Raw genomic sequence first — 22,054 nt, forward strand, 5'->3', positions numbered from 1 at the left:
GGTATCTAGGTAGCCCTCGAAAAGAGAGGCTTCAGCATTTTCACGCTGACCCGACAAGTGTGTCTAACCCGAGCTGGCGGCAGCAGAGGACCGGAGAGTTTGTTTCCCTAGGGCGCTCCGACCTGGGCTTCTCTGCCAGGATTATGCGACTGAGGCAATGCTTCATGATGTGGGCACCTCTTCACTAAAAACAGGCCACGTTCACACAGTTTGGAGAGCCTCAAGACAAGCCCTCTGCGCCGCCACGATCCTCCTCGGGCACCAAGAGCTGCAGGGAGAACTTCAAAGGTGATTTCACCCATGGGCCACGAAACAGCTGTCTCATAAAAGTAACTGTTGATTGAAAATGAGGTAGGCTAAGTTTATGCTGATGAATTAGAGGACAGGAAAGGGGAAAAGGAGAAAGCATTAATAATCTTCTCTCTAGAAAGATTAAGGAATGGCTCTAGAGTAATTGCCTGCCAGCACGGTTTCAGAAATATCAAATCGAATGGCAAACTCCAAAGAAATTATTTAAATGTCATAATTTTAATATTAAATAAACTTAACTATGCAGAAGACACCAGGCCATTGCACAGGCTGTGACCTCATTGCTGTTACATGAGGTAACCACGTATCAGCCAGGTAAAGAAATTCAGCACATGATGGATAAATGGTTGATAACCGATGAGAATGCACGGTAAAGGCAAGAGGTCTGACTTTCTCACGCAAGCACAATCTACACTGTTGCTAATGTGATTGCATATTCAGACATAAGCAGAACTGCCTCACTCAACTAAACACAAACAAAACTAATTTGGAGCAAGTTACTTCAGTCCCTCGTTGATCTAAAGAAACCCTTTCAGCTGCCCAACGGGCGGTGTTCTCCACGCACACTCTCCATTGTTTGTAATGCAGCGCCAGAAGCTGGAAAAATCCCATCGTCTACTGATTTTTTTCCCCTTCTCCATTAGTTAAACCCTCTGTTTGGTTGGGAATTTCTAAGTGCCAATCGAGATTTCATCAATAAGGCAGCCAGTTTGCACTTCCCCACCGAAGTCCCAGCAACATCAATGTCTAGAGGGAGGTAAGAGCGATAACTGCACCCTGCAGAGCATCAGTATGGGCTCGGTAGGGGGGAGCAAAATGTCTTAGTTTACTCTCTAAAAAAATGCAGTTTCAGGGCAATCTAAACATCTGAGTGAAGGAGTGAATTTGAATGAAGTAGTTTCAGTTGAAAGGAAGTGGGAGGGGAGGAAGGGTTACGAGGTGGCGGGGAGAGAAACCAATTTCTCAGAAAGGGTGAGATATTTTTTGCCAGTGTTTCGCAAACTAGAAGTCGGACTTTCCTTCTGGAGCAGTACCTTGCTTCAAAAGTGAGCTCAGTGTAATTGTTTTTAAAAGAGGGAAAAAATACTCACAACTGAAATGTTTCATTAAGCCTGCGCACAGTTGGCAGTCATTTCATTAAGAAAAAGGGAACACATTTTGTCTCAAATCAAACCAAAATCTTTTCTCCTCAACCGTGGTGTTTTTCAGTTCAGTTTTCTGAACAGTTTTTTTGAGCAACTGTCCAACAAAATGCTGCCAGAGACACTGAAACTGTAGGATTCAGTTTTGTTTTGGTTTTCACTGGAAAAAAACCACCAGAAATTAGCTAGTTCCACAGCAATGGACACAAATGTCCCTCATGAAACAGTTCACTAGCCTGCTGCTTTTCAGCACTGGAGGAATTCCTTAACAGGACCTACAAAAGTAGAGTATTATAGTATTAACGCCAGCAAATGCTCTCCCATGGTACAACAGGGATCTGTGAGTCTTCTGACCCTGCTCTTTCTGGCTGCTCTCACTGTTGCTCGATGGCTCTGTTAATGGCAAAGAGGTTGGGAAGTCTTTCCTACAGGTTCGTCTGACCAGGTTCTGGGCACTCCAGCTCCTCTCACCTTTAACAGCTGCTGTTCATCACCCGCAACATTCACTGTTAGATGGGATCCCATCACCCGTTATATGTTTGGTGATTCTCAATGACAGCTACACTGAGCTAATGGGGACTAGTTCTTCTTCACGTAATGCCAGACCCATAAATATTTCAACTGTCACAGGCGAACCTAACGGGTACAGACTCTCCTAAGCCTCCAGGCTGATGAACATACATCAGAGACACAGGCAGTATGAGAAAACCCGAGAAGAGCTGGGACCTGTTCTTTAGGAAGCCCAACCCCAGATATCTCAGCAATGGATGAGACTTCCTAGCTGAGATCCAGCTGCAGAATCCACGGCACCATAAATTAAGTTGTTGAGCCTGAACAAAGGGCTGGAAAGACTTTAGTGTTGTTTAACACATTTAGGCCACTTGCAGCAGAGCACTGATGTGAAATAACTATGATTTGTACCAATGGGGAAAATTAATTTCTCAAACATAGGCTTAATACTGCACCACGTAAACTCCACCATACAAGTGTTACATGAACTTGAAAGCCATGTCTCACTGGCTATCTGACAGTAAAATAGAAGTACCCCTTCAGTGACAGCAGAGCATTCAACTGTTTCTCATCCAATTACTTCCTCTCACCTTGGAGAGCTGGCCTCAATACTGGCTCCTGAAATTGTCATATGAAGAAGTTAATGGCTGTTGGCTAATGAAAGAAATCCAAATTAGTAAGCTAAGTCTCCAGCAATGCTTGACAAAACTCCCTCTACCGTTATTAAAAATCTCTAATCTGTTTCAAAAAAAAAAAAGGCTGACTGATTTGGTCTCATTCAGTCTCTTCCTGCACTCCACAACGAAGCCACTGGCAAGAGGACACTAACAGCAAAGACCGAAGAAACATAAAGAGAAGGAGCTTCAGTCTGAGCAAAAAATGACTCAACACCTGTGCGAACCTAGAGACAAACTAGAAGGTCTTACTGAGAAGTGGTTATGGAAGATGAAGAGCACTGAGAAATGAAACTCCAAAGAAATCCCCCCTTGGTGCAAGACATTGAAGGGAGGCTACGTCAGTTCCTGCTCAGGAGGTAACATCCATCAGCTGGGACCCCAAAGAAGAAGTATCCCTCTGCAAGCTCCCCACAGCGGCTGCCTCTCTCAGGCAGGCAGCAGTACTTCCAAAAGCTTCAGCCCACCACCCAGCTTCAATGTTCTAAGCGTATTGCCTTTTCCATAGCAGTGTCATAGCTGGCTTGTAGGCCACTCAGAGCTACCGCAGCTATCTTGGGCGACATTGAACAAACCCATTTCTAATTGTGTTCTGGATGGCAATGCTCACCACAGCACCGCGCTCCAGAAATCCAGGCTTTGTTAAAGGTAAATGCCACCCTTCTCTCGGCATGGTGCTCACACCACGGAATCATGAAAATCACAAGCTGCAAGGACAAAATGTCATCAAAAAACAGATGAGATGGTAAAAGTTTCTTAACACACACACAGCATTTGTTGAAATAGCAAAAAAAAAGCAGTCAGGTCTTTAAAAATATATAGGTGAAATTAAGATGCTACAGATGGATGGCTCTCGTCTTAAGTCATTAAAATCAAAGATAGGACTAAGCTGTGGCAAATATCCAGCTTTAGTGCAGCAAAGGAAATACAATTTTATGATAATTTCTAAGGGACAATGGAGATCTTAAACACTACAAGCCACAACCTGGACAAGCTTAGACAAATCTAAGGGGTACTCCTTATGTACTCTCTATGTACCCTGCTACGCACGCTTTATGTAGCCAAGGTCCTATTCAGCCATCTTCAATACAAGGATATTAAAAGCTTGATTTCAGAGAGAAAGTGTTATGGGGCTTTTTTAATCATCTGTAGGTTGATGGATTTGATTACAAGTAGGGCTCACAACTCCAGGATGCAAAAGTTACCAGATTTTTTTTACCCCTGATTCCAGCAAAAAATGAATATATCTTAAACCGGGGCAATATTCTAGTTTAGGTCAAAGCAAAGAAGCTGACGCTGTCTTCAGTCCACCCAGACAACTCAGGATTCCAGTCCTCAGCTTTGCCAGCTTTCAGCTCAGTCTCAGCCCAGGGAAACCTGGCTTTGGGGGCACCAAATGTTAGCAGACACTTTTGCTCCTATCTCCTGCCACGTTCAACTCTCAATAGCAAGAACCCCTCCTCCAGACAGGAAAATAAGATACCTTCCTAGCCAGCACACTAACAGAAATCTGCTCTAGGGCTTAGAGAATAGTTGTATTTCTTTCTGTATAGATAATATCTGCAAAATTAAAAACTTTCCTTTAGAACATTTCTGTTTTCAGACCTGTTGCTTAAAAAAAAAAAAAAAAAGGCAACCACACAACGACAACAGTCAAACCCCAAGAAAGGCACAGAGATGTTCAAAGTAATAAGACTTATGCAGAGTCATTCTCTGGAGCCTGACAGCCTCTAACAATAGCTCTGCTGTGGTGGGTAGGATCCCATTCATCTAAACGAGGTGCTGACGGACATCCATAAAGGCCAATTTCAACATACACGTTCACTCCTGGTTACCTTAGCAGAAATGCTCAGCCCTGCTTCCTGCATCCATCACGCTGGGAACAATGAGAACGACAATGGAGTTGGAATGGGAGATGACCTACTGAACAAGAGAAGTGCACCGATGCCACAAGCAGTTTCTTTCCTTCCTTTCTTCAACTTTCCTGTCTTCGATTTGTCAGCATTCAGCTTTGCCCTCGCTCCAGCCCCTGGCCGGGTGTCTGTCCTATGTGGCACAGCACAAAGCTCAGGAGGAGCTCGGAGAAGATCAGCAAAAGCAGCAACGCCCAGGGGCTCAGGATCTGTCATCACACACGCTCTCTCCTCTCTGCCTTGGGGCAGGAAAAGAAGATGACTTGCCCCCCAAGAAATCGCCATGGAAAAAGCACTTTGGTAGGCCTGCAACTCAAGATCATTGTAAGAATATCTGAGAGCAAATCACAGAGTGGAAAGTGGAAGTCGCTAGAAGGACTTTAAAACCAGCAATCCTATCACCCAGAACGTGTTTTAAGGAGACCATCATCGCTACCTTCTCAGCACAGCTCAGAAATATGCTTAGGACCTTTCCCCCACCTTTTCAGCTGTCTCTGGTCCCCAGCGCCCAACAGGTGAAAAGGAAGGGAAGACCTTTTTAGCCAGAGAACAGCAGAGTACAGCCCAGTAAGGAGTCCATGAGCTGCCCTATTCGATTCCAAACGGGTTCTCCTGAGCCACAGCGGCTGAGGACAGCAAAGGTAGCTGAAGCTGCCTTCTGGTTTCCTCCTTCCTCCAACGAATCAACCAAAGGCCTTGCACAATTAAAGATAAGGTCTGAAGGCAAGCAGTGAAGTCATATTCACCTGAAGAAAGAGTGAAGAAACAAAACACTAATGGAAATTAAAATCACACATGTGAAAAAGAAAACTTTATCGGGAAAGGCTATAAAAGAAGAACAAGACTAGTTAGTTCTCTGCTGCAAAGACACACGCTCTGTCACACACAACTGTTAAAAAGGAGGCAGGTAGGATCTCATCTCTACAATTCTGTACAGTTCCTGTATTGCCTGACTGGATTAATTTCTGATGTGATTTGCCATTTAATCTGCTGGGATGGGGGCAGGGCAGTTCACTACTCCAAAGGATCTGTACCCATATCAGAAGATCTCATAAAAACCATACCTCAGCTGTTATTTTTGCAAGTGGCTGCCACAGTAAAAAGGGCCATCTATAGCCTCCACTGGTGCAGAGAAATTGATGGGAAGGCAGAGGAAAGGCAACAGAGCTTCATAAAAATGACAGCAGGCCTATTAGGGAAGAGGACGCAAAGAGTTTGCTGAATAGATGGCATCTAACTCGAAACAGCATTTTCTCTTTCTCTTTCCTAATACTAATCTAATGTGTGCAAAGGGGAAGAGAGGGTTCATGCCCACCCTGTGAAATGCAGCAAAGGGAACCACAGTTTCCAGTTACACCAATGACTGGATTAGAAATGGCACAGGCAGGGTGAGGACTCCTTAAGGCAATGTCACTAAAATCCATACAAAAAGATCTTGTACAATTTAGACTCCACCTTTGAATCTAAATTAACTTAACACAATTCTATTAATCTCATGGAGAAGGTTATTAAAACACAAACACATTTAGGAAGATCCTCTATGAGCACCAAATGACAGGAAACACTTTTAAAATGAATCCTACACAAAAGTACGATTTTATTTCCTGCCTACCCCTTCCCTATAGGAAGCAACAGGACCAATGAATGGAGAAGAAAGAGTAAAAGAGAAAAAGGAAGAGAACTCCAGGTTAAGATCATGGTTCATTATGAAATACAAAACAAAATCCAGGGACAAAAGTCATAATTCACAATATGGAAAAGGAAAACAAAATCCATAGAGGAGGAAGTTTTATTTTAAGCTTCAAGAGAGTATTATAAACAGTGGAGAGCTTAGAAAAGTATATGTACAGGTATGTTATTGAACAACGTCTTTTAAAAAGAAGATTATTTGCACTAAAAAAAGACCTTGTGGAATTGGTTTGATAAAGTAATATTTACAGAGGAATATACAGTAGGGACGTTGGAAGCAGATCTTTTATTTGGAAGGAATATTACACAAACTGAACACAGACCCTACAGTTTGCAAATTTTCATTACAGTTGTGCGTCTTGTTATACTTTGATGAAATAAAATTTGATTTCTTTTTTTTTCTCTAGAGGCAGCTCACCACTGCAAATTTAGAAACCAACAGAAAGAACAAAACAAAGTCATCCTGCTAAAGAGCCTGATTAGGACATAAATTTTGTCATTTAACTTAGCGGGAGCAGGACTCAGGCCTACGAGACATCTTACTTGGTTATTTTTGGCCCAATGTGTTAATCTGGGGAGGAGGAGGAGAAGGAGAAGGAAGAAGAGGACAAAATCTGCTGCTACTGACAGGTGGAAACCTCTCAATCTGCTGAATTCGAGTTTTAGGTGTGCAAGAGACATGATGCAGAATCAAGCTCTCTGGCAGCTTCACCTAGTCAGGATGCTTTTTTCACCTCAAAAGCCAACATGAGCCACCTTAAAAAAACAAACCCCCCAAAAAACGCATTTTCTATCTGTACCCTGGGTCTATACCAATAGGTACACGTGGCACCCTTGTTAGAGAGCAGAAGTTAATCTTAGATCCAAGTCCAATACCCTCCTCCTAGGACACAAAGCCATCCTGCGTCCTTACTAGACTGCATCACACACATTGGGCAGCCAACACTCCTGCCCCATCCACTGTGAAGAGATTTAGCAGCTGACAAAATCCTCCAGCACTTGTGATGAAGCAGAACACCCTATTTCACTGAGAAGACGGCCAACACCCTAGAATTTGGGATGCGGGCATCCCTCACCTCTGCCTCACAGGACAATTCAGGATTGTAGCTGCGGGAACTCACACTCTCCTCTTGTGGAGAAACCCATGTTTCTTACTGCTGACATGTGGGTGCACCTGTACGCATTGCAAAGTTCACTGACACTTAAGAAAAGGGCTGAAGTACACAATGTTTCTACACATGGCACCATTCTAGGCTCCAACAGGCAGCTCCGTGCTGAGAGCACTTGAACATTTAGATACTTCCCTTACGACCAACTCACAATCAGCTGTGGGATTACCAAAGAAATAGAAAAGAACAAAATCTAAAATTAACAGAGTTGTTTTCCTTTCTTAAAACCCTCTTTCAGCAGAAGTATTTCACAGAGTTGCTCAAGAGCAAACCTCTTTTACTGTGCAGAAGAGACACATCAATCCTACCAGGAGAAGACAGTCCTTCAAACTGGACACAAAACCTGGTAACAAAATAATCCAGCCACTAAGCCTGGTCTTTGTTATTTCAACAGTTTTTGTTTAGATTTGTACCTAACACAGAACAGCAAAGTAAGTTTTAAGCAACTAACAGGGTAATAGTATTAAGGAGAAAGTAAACCAGAACAATCTTCACTTACCACATCCAATTTGCAAAACACAAAGATACCCAGCACATGTATGAATGGCTTCTTTAAAGTAAGAGAGAGAGCAGAGTTGATCTTTATTTTCATTACTTTAAAAAAGGGGTTTTTTTCTCCCTTAAAGTAAATATTCAGTCTTTATTTTACATTAAATGCTCTTTAAAATTTCATGTCTTCACAAAATTGCATCTAAAATTTGAAGTAAAATGTATTTCAAACAAAAATACTGTGCAACTTCAGCACTTCTTTTCTCTCTTAAATATTGAAATAAATAAAATAGTTAAGTCTTTTTTCAGTTTGTTTGTTTTTCAGTCAGTTCTACTGTAGATCGATTCCAGTTTGACCTGGGTTTATACACACACTTAAAAGAAAGTGAAATCAAGACTTTAAAAAAAAGCTTCTTTGTATTGCACCAGCTTAGGGCATCCCCAGAACTTCTCTCAACAGTTGGCAGCCGACTTCCCACAGTCCAGGCTCCTGTGCCAGATGAAACACGGGTACGGAAGAGTCAGGGCAAGGAGAGGAGAAGTATCAAAGCATCCTGGCTTCTCTCAGCCTTCTTCTGAAACGTCTTGCTTGAAGGATGCTGGAGTCTACGAGGGCAGGGCCGACTGCAGAGGGAAAGGCAATACAAAGTAAAACTAAACAGACTCAAACAGACCACAAAAGCAAGTGTTCAGAAAAAAAAACCCACAACAAATAAAAACAAACCAAAAGCAGCACAAACCAACCTTCCAACATCACCTGCATTCTCATTCTTTGAAAACATAGCTCAACAGACTCAGTTTCAACTGACCGGGGGAGCCATAAGTGAATACCAAGTAAATGGGATACAAAGGAGCATATCCAAAAGAAAGGCACCGAAGGCTGTCATTCTTATTGTGAACATCATTAAATAACCTTCATCACTCAGCTTGGACAGCTGCCTCTTCACTAGAGATTAAGACCTTTGCTTATGCAATCCTGCTCTGGTTACCTTGCTAATTATTTGTACAGAGCCACCAGTGTAGCAGCGCTGCACAAATGGCATTTTTATAATTCTGAATGATACACATAGGGTGGCAGCAATGTGATAACTTCTGGAAATAAGTGAAAGACTGTATTTTTGCATTGCATTTAATCCAGGAATTGACTACATTACACACTGCTAGGCTCCTGAGCACATTAGATAGCCAACAAAATAATCTCTATTTCCACAAAATGCAAGCACCTTCCCCAATCCTTTCCCCACCTCTCTAGTACCAGTTCCGGATGACACGAAGGCCCAAAATCTTAGCAGCTGCCAGTGACCAAAAACATAACTCAAACATATGAACTCGGTGGCATCACCTTAACGGGGCCATCAGGACTTGAAATCACAACAGCTGGGGTTTTTTTTCCTAAATGTTATTGCAAATTCTCTTCTCTTCAATTGGCAAGTTAAGACTCATGGAAATACAGACATGGACACAAGAATAGCTCCGACCCAATTTCAGTATTCTATGGTATTTGTACAGGTTGGGGTTTTTTTTCAATCCTGGTGGATATTTGGCAAAGAGAACAAAGGTTGGTAGGGCTTATTGTAATGGCTCAGTCAGCAAAAATTCAGCCTGGCTACATTCCTGCGCTGTGAGGGTTTGTCAAAACTACCCCGTGCCAACACGAACACATGCGTGTGCCTCCTACTTTACATATACTCATAGCTACAAATTTTGTACAAATAAGAAAAAAAAATCACAGAGAATAAGAAATGTGTGCTTATTGGAAACATCTACACATGTTGCAGCACAAAACACGCTGGGCAGATTTTGCCATTTTTATAATAAGACAACTCCCAGTGGGGTCAATACAATGTTTGCTTGAGGAATTGATTCAGTAAAACTGCTTGCCGTGGCGAAGAGGCAAATTGCAAGAGGAGCCAGGCTTTGAAAGCTCCGCGGTTTGAAGGTATTTGAATTACAGTTTCAGGGCTCATCTCAAAATATCATCAGGTGAATTAACCAAAGAAAGGCAAAGCAGGCAAGAGAGAATGCAGTGGTGCCCCGGCACAGTCGAGACTCAGCAGCTCTCTGGGTGCAGCTCGCTCTCATTTGCTCCATGCATCAGCAGGCAGCAAACTGAGTCTCTGTCTTCAATCAAGAGTCTAAGCTGAGGTCTGTAAAATGGCAAACTGGAACTCTAAATGAATAACTAATGTAAAAGCTCAAAGGCAAAACAATGCGGGGAGGGGATCCTAATAATGCATTCTGCTGAAACAAATGGCCATCCCTGAGCTTGTCTGCACCACACCAGCAGGGATATTAACAGTGAGGATTCATTCAATAAAAGCAAGAGCTAAGAAAGCCCAGTGCTAATCCTTCTGAAGCCAGTGGCAAAGTGCTCTCAGGACCTTGTTTCAGCAGCCTAAGCTCAACATTTATGACCTTACCGCAGATGTACGATGTTATTCCAAGCACCATTACATATACAAGAAATAAATATCCATCCTACAAAACTAGGGGGCAGGGAGTGGCGGAGGGAAGAGATACAAAGCAAAGTAAACCAGATTTCAGTTCTGTCCCTGCTCCACCATGGGCCTCACTGTGCCCTTCTACTTTTTAACTCTTATGCCACAATCCCATGTTTTATTAAAATTTTCTCGATTTATATTATCATGCTTAAAAATTTATACTATTTTCATACAAGAGCTGAGGCCTGTCTCTGCTAAAAATATTAGCTAATTAAGTGCCACAAAAGGGAATATGCCAAGGATCAGTGCACGCTCTCTGTAGCCTTTCTTCCCCTTGATCAGGTCACTGATCACTCCCTTTTATTCCTCCTGCTCCCAATGGTTTGCAGAGGATGGCTCAGGAAATTACATGCCTTTTCTACGATCCTTTAGTGCAGAGCAGTAGAAAGGTGTCTGAGGACACAGCTCAGATGACCAAACGCAAAAAAAGTCAGAATTTTGGGTCTGAAATGAAACATCCCTTTACTCGCATTTCACATGGGAGCTGTCTTATTTTGGTACATGGTCTGCACCGGAGCGTACATACGCATGTAGCAATAGGACAAAGGGCAATGGCTTTAAACTGGAGCAGGGTAGATTTAGATTAGACAGTAGGAAGAGGGTGGTGAGACACTGGCACAGGTTGCCCAGAGAAGCTGTGGATGCCCCGTCCCTAGAAGTGTTCAAGGCCAGGCTGGACAGGGCTTCGTGCACCCTAGAGCAGTGGAAGGTGGACATCTTTGGAAGGAGAACTGGAAGAGCAAAGGTTGTGATGAGCTGAAGGACTGTACCTTCAAAGATCTTGTTACAAAGCTCAGAACAGCAGATCTCATTGAACTGCTGACATCACTGTGGAACACAGAGCACCACATTCTGTTCTGATTTCAAAGATGACTATAGTTTAGGTACAACCAGGAATTCACAGGAAAACTATGCCCTCCTAGTTCGATTCGGGACTTACATTTCTTTGAAGCTACAATTAACACTGTGTAGTTCCCTCATTTCTGACCTGGCTATACCAGTGTCAGGCTCCTCTTCTGTTTTTTTTTTTCAGTGCACTTGTGAAATCACCTCCTATAGATTTTCTACCTCATTAACATTGTCATCCGCCCCTCGTCCATCCTTGCTCTCATGTAGCAGCACTTTTGCTTCGCTTTCACCTTCAACTTCGAGCTACCAACCTTCTTTCCCTGTTCCCAGCCTTCACTATGGCAGTACCTGCCCTAAGAATATTTCATTTCCACATGTTCACTGTTAACACTACTTTACCACCTAGCTTAAACAAGTACTCTCTTAGCTTCCATCTCTACATCTTAATTTCCTCTCTGTGATGGACACCTTCCTATCGCCGGCACCACACTGCTCAATCTGCTGGACTCAACGCCTGTTGGCTGTCTCCATCTAATAAGACATCCAGAGGAATCCAAGGGCTACTCTGCCTTCCACAAAGATGAATTTATTTTACCTTCCTTCCTCTCTCAGGACTAGATTGAACCAGTGACCATCCATACACACATTAGCAGTATAAATAACAGTGATGGGGATTTTTCTAGGCTACCTGTAACAAATGTCAGCTGGTGATTTTTTAATGCACTCTGTGAGCTGTTGCGGCTTCTTTCTGAGGGTACCCAGTTGTGACAAAGATGGGTGGTTATGTTGCGAAAGGATTAAGACTGTATGCATTGTTCTAGTAACTGCATTTGTGAAACTAAATCAAGACTTAATGAATTATGGGCATCTGATTATTGTTTGTATTCCACAAGAGCCCACACTGTGTTAGCCAGGGCTCACAAAACATAATGGCAAAGATTCCACTTGGAAAAAAAAGGTATTTAGACTATGCCTATGAGCTCCAAGCTGCCATCCCTGCACCAGTGGCCAGGGGCAGTTGGCTGGTTCCCAAGCATGTCAAGCCTACACCTCTCAGGTAGGAAAAGGAAGACAAATGAAAACTGAGCTCCCTTCAAGTCCTTGATAATTCAAGCCTTTATTACTCCTGTGAGCCTCTCCCTGTAAAGGCATACTCTGACTGTACTTTGAGGAGCGCTGAGTAAAATCTAAACTCTTTGCTTAGCCTTCTAATCTGTGTGACATGGCTGCTAAGTGGGCAGAAAAAGCAGATGAAAGAAACCGTGTTTGTTTAGTTTGGATTTGGCACGTTTCTAGGTACCCGCTCCCTTTCTGTTGTCCCTGATGCTCACATGGGCACATCACAGAGTAGCAGGAGAAAGAAAAAACAAAATACTTAAAGGATGTAATACTTTGTAATACTAATGCCACAAATTAAAAGGATTAAAGGGCAGGCGTAGCAGAAGAAATCAATTTGAACTTCACATTTTAAAATCTATAACACTTCAGACTTGTATTTCTTTCAGAACTCAAAACAACTTTACTTCTGTACCAGATTCTGCTCTCGGTTACATTAGCATAAATTTAGAAAAAGTGACTGGACTTTACTGGTGTTACTCTTTGCTTATAGAAAGGTCAATATGGAACAAGTGAGCCCACAGTGACTTACACAAGGGCTGGTTCCACCCATTCTTGGCTGGGAAGTGTCTCTCATCTTGACTTCTGTTGCTCTTTATTTTAATGTCTGCATCACCTATATGTGTCTATGTGCCTGCCTACCTACATTTTTGATGTATATTTGCCTATACACACACATATATATACAAAATGATACAGACAAGCAAACTAATTCCTAACTCCTTCAGGGATTTTGGAAAAGCAGATGCATGTGCCTCACCCCTGGAAAACATCTGAACTTTGAGCTTTTAGCATATATGAAAGAATTGCAAAATATTGTAAACTTATCTAGAGCTATTTCAGAGGAAAAAAAGGACCGGTTGTGGAAGGACTGAATGTTTTTATCAGTTAAAGTGGACTTCTCATTGACAGGGTTAGGTCAAAATATCATTGATTTGATGCTTGATCGATTATAATACACCAGCAGGAACAGAATAGCAACAGAATAGGACTATCGATATTGGGAAAGCTTAAACAAGGCTCTCTCCTGGCAGGCACGCACGGCTGTGGCATGCACTGTCCCACGGTATCAACACACACAGAGGTTATTTTGGAAGGTTTTGTAACACCATTCTGAAGGCAGGTTATTAGTGTAATCTACACATCAGTCAGCGTATACTCTGGATTTACTCCCATGTGCCTAAAAGCAGAATCTGACCACTGCTTATTCCATGTCTAAAGGGAACAATAAAAAAAAAAAATCTGAGACTGGATCCTTTCTCATTTTTGTCAGAGTATATAGCGGGGGGAAAAAGGTTGAAAGACCTCTCGGACAGTATTGTTCTACCGCAGCAAAAGGAACAGGATAAACAAAATCCACTTGGATAGACTTCATTCATGCATTAGGACAATATATATATCCAGTCTTCACTGTAAGGCTGAGATTTTTATTTTGGTATCAAACCCCCACATCTCCAGTTTAAGGATTAGGCACTGTCCAGATGAATGTCTGTTTTACCTCTGCTTTAAAAGAGGTCATGATTTCACCCTGTTTGGCACTATCCACATCAGTAAAAATGCATCCTTAGAACCCAGTCCTGCACCTGCTCCAGGGAGAATTTTGCCTGTATGAGGACAGCAAAGCATAACCTACACAGTGACTCCTTTTGAATCACTTCTGCCTGTACATGAGGCTGGATCCTGCTCCCACAGAACTTCCATTAGCTTCACCAGGGGCATGAACGTGACAAATAGTCATAACACATTTGTAATCCGCAGGACTTACTCCTACAACAAAGCTCAGTTAAGGGTCTGCTGAAAATCCAGGGCACAGAGATTTCACAATTGAGTGAAAGACATTTCAGCTCGGACATACCTTTCAAATCCTGCTGCATGTTTCCTCCTTTCTGGGAAAGTCGCTGGGAAGGGAGTCACTTTCTTCTCCATTGCCCTTGGAACTTTAATGAGTATTGCTTTGGTTTATTTCAAAAGAAGCAATGAAAAGCAAACAAAGTGTCTCACAAGACACTACAGAGAGAAAAAAAATGGTCGACACAGGAAAAACTGCTGTGAATTAAAATTTAAAAATGGAAAGAAAAGTATAGGTGAGGTATTTTTCCATATAATTTCTTCTCTGCTCCTCCATCTGTTTTGTCTTTGAAGTCTACGCCTTGCCATTCATATTCCATCCCTATGCTTGGAAATTGCTGTCCGTGAATTGAAAGGTGAAGGAAAAGGAAAAAAAAAAAAATAGAACGGAGTGAGGAAGACATGAAGGGGTGCAGAGAGGAAGAGATCTACTGAGTGTAAAGGTGTCCAAAGGAGGGATGAAAGTGTGTTCCCCAAGGTCATGGTCTTCAGTGGTGCTGCTTGTATTTTCAGGCTGTTAAACATAGCAGGTGTACAGGAAGAGCCAAACTCCACGTGCTACAGTGAGTGCAAAATCCCAAAACGCAGAAGGGTTTCCTTGTCCTCCAATATGAGTCCACCCACAGTGGTTCTCTAGAAACAGTTCTATTATCAAGTAGACATCCATTGCTTTTTTGTGGTTTTTTTTCTAGTTTTATTTAAAAAGTATTTTTTCTAATAATATATAGAATATATAAATAATAATAATTAAAAAAAACTATTTGGGTTTGCTTTCTGCTTTCCAACCCATCTGTATTTTTCGTGGTTTGCTGATATATATATTAAAAGACAAGAAAATCAACTCTGCTCACTATTAAAAAAAAATTAAATCCATGTTTTATGTTTCCAGAGAGAAAGAGAAGGGGGAGAGGTGGGAGAAAAAACAAATTAAAATGAAAAAAGTAACAGGAAAATCAAAACCTTCTGTCTCTTCAAAGTAGTTGTCACGAGCTTTAAACACTTGTGCTTTCAGTGTACACCCCACAGGAAAAACAACAACAAAAAAAACCCCAAAAACCCAAAGACCTAAAATTTTTTTTAAAAAAGAAAAAGGTAATAATAATCCTAGTAGTAAAAAGGACAGCGAATCGCTCAGAGTTTTTTATGTCTTTTTAGTTATTTTAGCAGCCACCCTTTTTGTCTGCAGAGGGAGAGCTGCCACCACAGCCACCTCCTCGGCTCGAGAGAGGCTCTTCTGCATCGTCCTCGTCAAAGCCATGAAAGGTCGAGGTGTCGCTTTCTGACGTGGAACCGAACAAGTCCTCCGTAGTGCGTGCTGGCGCTGCTTCGTCCCTCCTGCCTTCTCTTCCCAAATGAGCTGACATGTATGATGAATATATCAGCACATGGGTTAAGCAACAGGCATCATCATCATAATTTTTTTTTAATCAGCATTATCATTAAACAATTCAGACTAGCAAGCTTATAGGTGTGTGCTCGTATGTGCCCGCGCACTTCAACAACATAGCTCGGTAGAACTGCAGTGAGAAAAATAAATAAGGATCAGTTTCTCTTTCAAAGTGAAAAAAAAAATCTACAAACAACACAGGTGCCCATATATATGGCAGCGAAAGGGTTAATCATGTTTTCCTCTCTTCAAAAGACATTAAAATACTTCCTTGTGATTAATTAGATCAATTTTAAAAGATTTTTAGACCGTATAAGTAATTAGACACCATTAGCTCTAAGCACAATGACTGTACTTCAGACTGGCATCAACTGTCACAAATTTACTGCTAGAGAAGCGTAATCCAATAGATATCTTATCAACCTCAGGACTACTTTTTATCCCTGTCCTTCACCTGATCCTAAAGAGTCTCCTCTGAAGACACAATACTTTTCGAAGACTAAGCAAAAGTCACCTAAACAAATGCTTTTATTCCAATTTCATGGCATCTCCTTCAAAAATAAAATAGTAATAATAATAATAACAATAATAAAAAACCCAAATATATACAGTTCAACAACTAAAACAACTAAGATGAGGAGTGACCTGTCTTGAGGAACACTGAAAAGTTGACATGTGTGTGAGTCAATCCAGCTTTCACTATGGAACAGGAAATTCTCCACACAGGACATCTATAGTGGCAACAACAACAACAACAACAACAAAAAGAAGACTCTTGAAAAGAGAAGTAAAATACTGAAGTCTGTGAAACTGAGGTTTGTCTTCTCCCTCAGTCAAGTATGTTACGTGATTACTAGTATAGCCTTCAAATTTCTTCTTCAGGAAAGGTAGAGACAAAGATGCCTCTTCTGCCCCAGCAAAATGAAAGTGTGAGATTTTTAGGGAACAGCTATTTCATTACTCAGAAACAGTAGCATGGTACTAAGTAACCAACTGTTTGATTCCTGCTTCAGCTACAGGAATCAGCCATATAACAAGTACACTGCATTGCTTGAGACACGGAGAATTAAACCCTGTTCACAAAACGAAAATGGGTATAACAAAATAATTGGCAGATGAACCACCTCATAGAGATGCAATTTTACTGGGTTTCTGAATGGAAGAAACAATGTAATTTCCACATCCTCTCTTTCAGTATAATGAAAATGTTCTCCATTATCAAGAAAGAGAAAGATGGCAGCCACCACAGAGGTTTCATTGCTTTAATTTAGAGATTAGTGTGTGGTTGTACCTTAATTGCTTTCATCACACATCAGTCACAGCATTGCAGACCCCTCTGAACAACTCAGGTGGGTCAGAATTTGTACAAGGATAGCATTTAATGGAACTGATTTTGCACAATTCAGGCTACATGGTAATCTACTTGTTCTGTCACACTAAGGAATCAATGGAATTAATGTATTTGTGTTACATTCTGACATAATCACCACAGCAATGTTTAAATAGCAAAAAAATACGGATCCGTCTCACTGGGCCGTGTCAGGACAATGCTGAAATGAGTTGTATTGAACTATAACAACCAAGGGGAAGGGCAATCATCTTCCAAGATGGCACCACAGACCCCATGAGCTCCCCCCTTCAGTTACTAAGAAGCAAACACGTGTCCACTAGAAAGTCCGTGTCCCTGACTGCACAGCATTTGTAAGGATGCCCCTGGAGAAATCCAAAGGGGTTGCCATTGGTCCACTGGTGACCAGTCAGTATCACTCCAGAATATCTTCAGAGGTCACAACAACTGCAGAAGGCAATTTCTCAGCGAGAGCCTAGTCCTGCTCCCACTGAATGTGGTCAGAGGCTTACTACAAATTTCAGCAGGGGCAGAAAAAGGGCATTCCCTTGTCATGAGAACCCTCCACAGCACATTGCAGCCATCACGCAACAGACATCCTTCCATGACTACAGTACAGAAGAAGCAGCAGCAATTCTGAATTTCAAGTCTCTTTGGTTTTCAGATTTCCATAGGATGGTCTTATCACCACTAGTATCACCACTGTCCAGAAATATCACAACTGGAACCTTGGACCAAAGCTGTAATATGCAGTTTTTAAAGGTCTCCCGTTCCCTTTACCACCGCGACCACCTCCTACATGAGCTATATATAACTGCTCAGCCGGGATAAAATTTCCCAGGAAAAAGAAAAGAAAAAAAAAAAAGAAAGAAAGAAAGGAAAGAAGAAAACAACAGTCCAGAAATAAAGATAACTCAGAATGGGAAAGACACAATTGCCTACATTGAAAAAGAGAGAAGGGAAGAAAACGGAGAAATAAAAACCTCTTTAAACAAAATTAATGATAGTCATCTTGTAAGAGGATAATTCTTGACAGCTACCCCCATCCCTACCCTGTAATTTCCTCCCTCTTTCTTTTTTGGATGAAGAAATGCATGAAATGTGTAATCAATGGAAATGCTTGTCATGCAACTTTCATAAATCTTGTAAGTAATTTATAGTTGTAATTGCAGCATCTGAAGACAGAGATCATTCTTTAACATTGTCATAGGATTTTCTCCTTCCATTTGAAGAACAACTAATACATGTACCAACGTTCACAGAAGCCAATAAATACATTAAAACTTTATTATTTCGTAAGACCCAATTAGCTTAAAAATGTGAATCCAACAATGGGTTTTATGACAGAAAATTTCTCAGTCACCCTTTCCCACAAACACAGACAAGAGGCAGGACTTCGTCTTCTATCCCCTCCCAAACGCGCTGCCTTTCTTCAAAATCTTCAGAAGGAGCAAAAAACAAATCACACAAATGCCTTTGTACAAGATAGATGCAAGAAGAAATCACCTACCAGAGCGCCCACAGTCTGAGCATGATACAAGTTCCTCAGGTCGGCCACTTTTTTTGTTCATATTGGAGCCTCCGAGGCAGAAGTCACAGTAGTTATTGGGAATGATGACGCCGTCTGGTCCTTTCTGGGCTGCAGTCGGGTTAGAAATCAGATTTACTTAAAGAGCATTCAGTTTGGACACTTCCCCCTTCTCCTCGATACGATGTTAACTCGGTGAGTTTGGAGGCTGTGGCCTTCCCAAAATACCGTCAGTCAGAACGAAAAATGAAATGCATAAGTCACCTCCATTTGGAGTACAGCCTGTGTTCTACCTGCTTTGCCTGAAATGTGCTTCACCGTTTCCTCTGCAGTGCCAGCCGGGCTGGTCCCTCACAAGGACCTGCCAGAAATCCCCGCATGTTTCAGGGACTTCGTAACACGCACAGGCATGAAAACAATCCCTAATGCAGAATCTGACCTACTGCTGTCAGTAAGCTAAGCCTGGGGTTTCAGATGGCAGTCATAATCGTAAACCCACAAAATACAAATTCAGACAGGAAAAAATAAGTTTCCCAAAACTCCAAACCCACCAGCAGGGAGATGGGTGTAATAGGTGCCCTAACTGGTTTTATTTCAAGTAGCTTTTTGGGGGCATTACATCTCAAAGTGGCCAGGTTGTCCTTACTCAAGAAGTTGGTTCACATGCCCGTGAATATTCACAGGCAAAGCCCTTTGTGGTTGCTTCCCGCAAGGGTTAGGCTGCCTGCAGCAGCAGAGTGTGTGTCCCCTGGAGGAGCGGGGAGGGCAGCAGGTCCACCACTACCCCAGCACAGGCACAAGGAGTCAGCAGATGGCCCAGCCAGCAGAGACTCTTTCAGCCAAGAAAAAAGGAAGGAAATTACATTCTTATTTTCCAGCTAGGAATAGTTGGAAAGGAGCAGACACACACTGGGTCTTACGTAGAGGAAGAGGCAGTTCCTCTAGAAAGGAGAGGAGGGCAGAGGTCTCCTGCATTCCTCTCAGTTGAGCAGAAGAGCAATGTGCTTTTTTTTCTCACTCACAACTGCCATTTTCCTCCTCTGCTCTCCAGAGAGGGAAAACTTCTTGTTCTCGTACACTCTAACTAGGAACTGGGGAAGCGAAAGGGGAGCGGAGGGAATAGTTGTTCTTCATCTCTGTTTCTCCTTTTTCAATTTGAAAATTCCAGTAGCATACCTGGCCTAAGCCTACCTCATGAAGATTTCTACAAACGAGAAAATGAAAACCTTTACACTGTACCATCTATATTTAATTATCTTTTTAATGCATGTTTTGTAACTTGCAGATTTTTAACAGATGTTTTGACAGCCTGTATTAATGGTCTTTTTGTCCACATCCAAATTCCCCCCAAAGAACAATGACATTCTAAAGGGCTTCTGGTAGGAGTCCAAGACATACACTTAAAATTAAAGTTTCCTCTGAGTTCAGTCTGCTTTGCTAGTTTGGGTGCACCTACTTATTCACTTACTTCCAGCTGCTGATGAGCTGAGCTTTTTGGAGATTGGTAACTGAAAGATTGCAGGTAAAGGGAAATGAAGAAAAAAATTCAAACTCGTAAGGCTGCAAATACATCGATATCTTCTTGCATGGCCGCTGAGTCCCTGACAGTATTTACTAAACAATGGACTTTGCTCTGAAGTGGTTCTGGTGAGCAGATCCCCAGTTCTATCAAAACCAGAGAGAAGCTCCCAGTGTTAGGTTAGCATTTTGCCCATTTGCAGAGAGGTATTTAATATGTGCATGCAAGATAACAAAAAAAAAAAAAGAACAGGAACCAGGAGAAAGCCTAGCGCACCGACTCATTTTAAGAGCTGTAACAAAATGATCATAAAGTTGCTACTTGCACGTATTTTGCGTATAAAAAGCAGATCTCCCTAGCATTTCTTTTTCCCACTACGGCCCCATTCTGAAAAAGGTAAGTAATTACTTCTTTGTATTGTGCTGCATCTACAGAGAGGCCATATGCAATGCGAACTCAGCATTCAGTGGGGTGGGTGTTTTTGTTTCTTATTACATTCAGCTTTCATCTGAGTTTCTTAAAATGCTCTACAGATACTGAGATCCTAAAAAGATACTAAGATCCTAGTATTAACCTCCAGTGAGGTCAAAAGCCTCTTTTGCCATTGACTCTAACCGAAGTGTTGCTGGGCCCTAATTAAGTCTCGTGGTGAGGAGGCCACATTGTATTTTTACAGCTGAAAGACTTGGAGGTAGAGCAACGAACTGGCTTACTCACAAATACACAACAACTCTCTGGTGAGGCCACAAACAAAAAACAAGCATTCAAGGTGCCAGCCAGCAGATTTAGGAAAGAGCTCCACTTCTACCACCTCAGAATAGTGTAATTGATTTAATACTCTGTGTATACTGACCTAAACGTTTCCAAGACAGCTTATCAACCTAAGATCCACTCCATGTCAAACTGGAAATGGGAGAGGGAACCTTGTGAAAATTCATATACTGATCAATTTGTCTGCGGTGTGTGGGACAGGCGGAGGGTATTCGCTGCCCGCAATGAAGCTGAAGGGATTCTCCTAGACGACTGGTAAGGGAATAAGCATGGGTTTTGATCACTTCCTTTTCTTCTTTTTTTCTTCCAATTTAATTTAATTTTTCATGTGAGTGCCTATGGGCACAAGCCTTTACTGCTTGTCATTCAGAAATATGGACCTGGCTCAGTTGAGTGTGATAAGAGATATCTGGCCTGAAAAGTCATACACAGATGAGAAATTCTTAAAGTTACATCAATGATGTCTGAAATGACACATCTCTAGAGCCAAATAAGGCAGGCAATGATATTCTCTTCAATGGTTCTTTGTTCTAACAGGTGCAAAAACTAGAATCAAACCCTACTCAAGCTTATTTTCTTGATCAGTACTGTAGAGTGAATTAAGCCCCAGGCTAAATCACAGAAGGCTTCAGAATAAAGAGATTTCCAGATGATATTAAGCAGAGTCCTTACTTTGAAAGGATTTTTTGTGTGTGTGTGTCTGTCCTTGGAGTTTTCAACTCTATTTTACTATAGCTCAAAAATGATGAGGGAATTAAGAAACAAAGCAAAGATAGCAAGATATAACGTGCAATATTAATGCAAAAGGCATCATGCACCCAAAGCCCAGCCCTAATCCCATCCCTTTATCAATAAAATTACTTACAAACGTAAGTATGGGAACAGATTCACAAGTGAAAGCAATTAAATTACCAGGGATGGATGTGTTGCTGCTTTTCATCTGAGACATAGTAATTAACCAGGTGCCCACTTTTTGCACACGTTAATCACAACATAGAAAGTGCTAGCTTAAACCAGATGATAGTTCAGCTAATGAGAAATAACTCACTAGCAGTCAGTGCAATCATTTGGATCGGGTGACTACAACCAAGGATTTTGTCTGAAAGATGTTCACCCAGAACCAGAAACTGTTTTAAAGCAAAGCTTTGGAAACTAACCACGGTCTTGTTGTTAAGTTACTCACAAGTTCAATTTTCTTTTACGTTACAAACCTCAACAAGGGATCAAAAGCTCTGCGGAGCTTTGGGGAGTACTGCCTGAGCCAAGGTGTGCTCAGAGCAGGTCGACTAGAG

General features: G+C 41.8%; 1 protein-coding gene across 1 annotated transcript in view; it reads right to left on the reverse strand.

Moving 5' to 3' along the window:
• The window catches only part of AIRE (autoimmune regulator), a gene marked incomplete at its 5' end in the record, with an annotated part of 29,922 nt that extends 11,339 nt beyond the window's left edge, over positions 1–18,583 (reverse strand). Inside the window, one exon of the mRNA XM_009866993.1 lies at positions 18,455–18,583. Within this exon, the coding sequence (XP_009865295.1) occupies positions 18,455–18,583 (129 nt within the window). The remainder of the gene's footprint in view (positions 1–18,454) is intronic.
• Between the last annotated feature and the right edge of the window lie 3,471 nt (positions 18,584–22,054).

Source organism: Apaloderma vittatum, unplaced genomic scaffold, assembly GCF_000703405.1.
Source record: "Apaloderma vittatum isolate BGI_N311 unplaced genomic scaffold, ASM70340v1 scaffold3553, whole genome shotgun sequence".
In the NCBI taxonomy this organism is placed as follows: domain Eukaryota; kingdom Metazoa; phylum Chordata; class Aves; order Trogoniformes; family Trogonidae; genus Apaloderma; species Apaloderma vittatum.